The 5,215-nt window shown below is 32.6% G+C and overlaps 1 protein-coding gene across 1 annotated transcript; it reads left to right on the top strand.

Moving 5' to 3' along the window:
- Positions 1–1,084: 1,084 nt before the first annotated feature.
- On the top strand, positions 1,085–4,836 carry LOC106775095 (cellulose synthase-like protein E1). The gene is made up of 8 exons (XM_014662139.2): positions 1,085–1,525; positions 1,718–2,045; positions 2,220–2,360; positions 2,490–2,624; positions 2,733–2,945; positions 3,119–3,346; positions 3,561–3,908; positions 4,083–4,836. Exons 1-8 carry the CDS (start codon positions 1,251–1,253, stop codon positions 4,632–4,634), a joined length of 2,220 nt encoding a protein of 739 aa, XP_014517625.1. The 5' UTR covers positions 1,085–1,250; the 3' UTR covers positions 4,635–4,836.
- Positions 4,837–5,215: the final 379 nt, after the last annotated feature.

Below are 5,215 nucleotides of genomic sequence, written 5' to 3'. Positions count from 1 at the left end.
TCAATTTGGGTGTCTTTTGCTTTGAATTTGCAACCACATAATTAATACTTAATAATAAATATTCAATGGATTCAAGCATTTAATTATATACTTAAATGTTATATAATATAACAGTTTATTTTGTTCGAATGTTTAGCAAATTCAATTGGGTTTCAATTAGTAAATGTTGAAAAATTAGTAAAACTATAGTAATTTACTAGTTCTTTTAATAATAACTGCTATCTCTCTTGACTTGGTTCACTATAAATCGATTACTTAATGAGTCAATTTGACCTGACTTATTTATTAACGAATTAAAAAAATTTGAATTCGAACTGATTCGGATTGGTGGGTTAAACGGGTTGACTTACTAGTTCACTTAATTATAATTTTTTTTTAAATAAAAGAAATTACAAACTTTTTATAATTCAAATATAAATAAATTTCACTTTAAAATGATGGTAAACTCAAAACAATTCAAAATAATAAAAGAAGTACAGAATAATCTTTCTTGGTATACGAGGATAGTATTTTTAAAGGTTTCATAAGATAATAAATTAATAAAATAAATTTAGATAGGTTGGTGAGGAAACCTGACTCACCACGGGATAAACCCGCCTCACAACGGGTTCAATCCAGATGAGCCGGGATTAAATGAGTTCGAATTAAATGAGCTAGGTTGAAAATTGACCCACATTAAAAAAAATACATTTTTTTAAACCCAATCCGACCCGAACCTATGGTCGACCAAATTGACCCGCAGGTTGTAATCCATTTTTTAAACCCACTTATTTTTGTTTTTAAAACTACAAAATGAAGATTAAAAGATTATTTATAAATATATAATAAATATTTTTATCGTTTTTTTACTGATTTACATTCGGAAAGCCAATATGCCTTTTATTTATTAAAAATGAATTAGCTTTTCTTGATATTAAAAAATTGCAAAGCTAGAATAAAAGAAAGAGATGAAAGCATACGAGACTTATGTTAATAATCGACTGCTTTTATCTTCTTCTTTCATTTCTTTTATGTAATTCTAAAAACGTTATATTAGAATAACAACTTAGAAATAAAAGAATGAAGCAGGGATTGATCATCTCATCGTGATGATCAGATTACGTTCATTCGGCAGCCACTCAATTAGTCAATAATGTACCAAACTTTCAACATTCAAATGTGAATTCGTTAATAATGGCAGTGAAATATGAACGCATTGCAATATATAGCAGAAAAACAAACAGAACAAGGCACACAGAATTATCAGAGCTATGGAAATCACTGAGCACACTCCATTGTTTGAGACAAAAAAGAGCAGAGGAAGACTCATCTATAGGTCCTTTGCAACTTCATTATTTGTGTGCATATGCTTCGTATGGATTTACAGAATTAGCCAAATCAAAGATGCAAAAGGTGAAGATGGCAAATGGGTATGGCTTGGTATGTTTGGTGCTGAATTCTGGTTTGGCTTTTACTGGGTTCTCACTCAGGCCTTCAGATGGAACCTTGTCTTCCGACAACCCTTCAGAAACAGGCTCTCTCAAAGGTGCCACCTTTTTATATTTCATTTTTTTTCCTTCACTCTATATTGCTGGCTGAGATTCTTGGGTTAGAAAGTAGTATCAATTCTTTATGTGAGTAGATTCAGGTCTCATTAGTGTTATTTTTTCTCTGTTTGATAGAGCCATCATTTATGTTGTTGATCTTTGATATATGACAGATAGATTTTTTGTAACAGATATGAGAAAAAGTTGCCGGGAGTGGACATATTTGTGTGCACAGCAGATCCTGATATTGAACCACCAATGATGGTGATTAACACAGTGCTATCTGTTATGGCTTATGACTATCCAACTGAGAATTTGAATGTGTATCTCTCTGATGATGCTGGGTCTCAAATCACATTTTATGCTCTATTGGAGGCATCAAACTTTGCAAAACATTGGATTCCATTTAGCAGAAAGTTCAAAGTGGAGCCAAGGTCACCAGCTGCATATTTTAAGAGTATAGTCTCATCAGGTTACTCTGGTGATTCTGATCATGTCAAAGAGCTAACAGCCATCAAGGTACAATATTAGTTAATTATTCAGTCTCAGCTTTTTAATTCATACCAACTTAATACAGACATAAAGTATTTATATTATGTTACAAGTCATGTCTAATCAATTGATCATATGCGTCTGGTTTTATTTAATTTTTTTGAAAACTTTTCTTGAACACAAAGAAATTTCATGATGTAGAAATTGTACAACGAAATGGAAAGACGTATTGAAGATGCAACCAAGTTTGGTGAAGTACCCAAAGAAGCACGTCTAAAGCATAAGGGATTTTCTCAGTGGGATTCGTATTCTTCTCGACGTGACCATGACACAATTCTTGAAGTAAGTTAAGTAACATTAATTTATTTCTTAAACATGATGAAATCAAATAATTAAGTGCATTAGCTTTTGGCATTCATCATCATCATCATCACACACACCCTATTGCTCATATTTTGTTCTTCTTAATAGATACTACTTCATAAAAAGGACCCTGAGAATTCAAAAGATGTAGATGGATTCCTTTTACCAACTCTAGTGTATTTGGCTCGTGAGAAGAGACCCCAATATTTCCATAACTTCAAAGCTGGAGCTATGAATTCACTGGTATAAAATGTGTACAATTCTTTCATAGTGTTAGTTTATGTATTTTGATCAATCTTTCAGCTGTGTAATTGTGTAAATTTATACAATTCTTGGTCTGAATGCATGCAGTTAAGGGTGTCTTCTAATATTAGTGACGGGAAAATCATTCTAAATGTAGACTGTGACATGTACTCAAACAATTCACAGTCTGTGAGAGATGCTCTCTGCTTTTTCATGGATGAAGAGAAAGGTCACAAAATTGCTTATGTGCAGTTCCCTCAGATTTTTGAGAATGTCACTAAGAATGATTTATATGGGAGTGGTCTAATATCTATATCAGAGGTGAGTAATCTGTGGATTGAGATGATTTATTTCAGAAACTTCATTACTGGAAGTTTAAGATACTCATTTTTTATATCTTATCTTTCATTCAAACAGTTTTAAGTGACCTTTATTCTGTCATGTTATGATCAAACATCTCACACCCTTTGTATTTACAAATTATGCAAAAATAGGTGGAGTTCCCTGGTGCAGACGGTTGTGGTGGTCCTTTGTATATAGGAAGTGGATGCTTTCACAGGAGAGAGTCTCTTTGTGGATTGAAATTCAGTGATCAATATAGGAATGACTGGAATATTAATGAAGATTACCATTTTAAAGAAGCAAACCTGAAGGAACTGGAAGAAGAATCAAAGGTTCTTGCAAGTTGCACCTATGAGGAAAACACACTATGGGGAAAAGAGGTTTCTCTCCCTCTCTTATAATGCACATAAGATATATCAAAATTAAGTATTCCAATATATTCAATAGTCTCTGTTCATTCAAGAGTTGAAATTAAGAATAATTTAAATACATCATTCTCTTTCAACCCAGTTAAGCGTTTTTTTAAGAACAAAACAGTAGTTTCAGACTCTAAATTCATAAATTAGCAATATAATGTTGTTTATTCAATTGCAGATGGGTTTAAGATATGGGTGTCCAGTAGAGGATGTGATAACAGGATTGTCTATTCAGTGCCAAGGATGGAAATCAGTGTACTACAATCCACCAAGGAAGGCTTTCTTAGGGTTAGCTCCAACTACCTTGCCTCAAACACTTGTTCAACACAAGAGATGGTCTGAAGGAGACTTGCAAATTTTGCTTTCTAAATATAGCCCTGCATGGTATGGTTTTAGAAGAATCACTTTGGCCCTCCAAATGGGATATAGTATTTATTGCTTATGGGCACCTAGCTCTTTTGCAACACTGTACTATTCTATCATCCCTTCATTGTACCTCCTTAGAGGCATTCCCTTGTTTCCAAAGGTAACAAAACAATAATCCTTGTTGCATACATTCACTTCATTCTATTTTTATTTTTTTCTTCACCCTTTAGGATATCAAACATGCTATTTGTGATTATGCATGTTCTTTTTCTAAACAAATGCATCATTATACTTGATCATTCTGTGCTTAACTAGTTGTTGATGGATTTATCAGATCTCAAGTCCATGGTTTATACCTTTTGCATATATCATTGTTGGTGAAGCCACTTATAGTTTGTTGGAGTTTTTCTTCTGTGGGGGAACATTTCAAGGTTGGTGGAATGAACTAAGGATATGGCTATACAAGAGAACAAGCTCTTACCTTTTTGCCTGCATTGACACAATCTTGAAGCTTTTTGGATTCTCAGATTCAACTTTTGTAATCACAACTAAGGTTACTGAAGAAGAAGCTTCCAAACGCCATGAGAAGGAAATAATGGAGTTTGGAACCTCCTCTCCAATGCTCACTGTATTAGCAACTCTTGCATTGCTCAATTTGTTCTGTTTTCTGAGTGTGTTGAAGAATGCAGTATTAAGGGAAGGTGGCTTTGGAATTTGTGAGACAATGGTCTTGCAAGTTCTATTGTGTGGATTTTTGGTTCTCATCAACTTGCCTATATACCAAGCACTTTTCTTTAGGAAGGACAATGGAAAATTGCCTGGTTCTGTTGCCACAAAATCAGTGTTGCTAGCACTATGTGTAGTTACCTTCTTTAGCTTTGCATGATCACACTAGTGTTTTTATTTACACATTCGATTGGATTTGCCAACATTCTAAAGTTTTGTTACGAGTAAGAAATTCTTGCCTATAAGATGAAATGTCTGTTTAGTTTCTGAAACACAAATCCATACAATAATGTAAGTAATGTTGTTTTCCTCATCAACATTGATTTGCAAAGGATGGAGTATTCTCTCATTTGTTTTGATAACTTTCATCTCACTTTGATTTGTTTAAACTTTTTCTGTGATATAAATAAGTTTTTTGAGTAGATTCTTTATGGACTTTTATTGTATATCAGGTTGTATTTTTATCAACATTAAATTATTAATTTTACAACTATTATTATTATTATTTTCCATTTCCAACTTGTAGAAGCTAATTCTTAAATGCTTATACATGTACGTTTATTTTATACAAGATGAGTTGATAACAACTTTCATGTAAGAATATTTGCGTTGTCATTCCATTTGATACATGTAATTAACAATGTCCATTGATAACCTATCATATAGTTATTAAAGGTTAGTATGCTTACCAATCAAATTTAAATCATATTTTTTTTAAACAGTCATTTCTTTTTAAGATAT

Source organism: Vigna radiata, chromosome 10 (assembly GCF_000741045.1).
Source record: "Vigna radiata var. radiata cultivar VC1973A chromosome 10, Vradiata_ver6, whole genome shotgun sequence".
In the NCBI taxonomy this organism is placed as follows: domain Eukaryota; kingdom Viridiplantae; phylum Streptophyta; class Magnoliopsida; order Fabales; family Fabaceae; genus Vigna; species Vigna radiata.
This window is presented reverse-complemented; position numbering and strand designations above follow the sequence as displayed.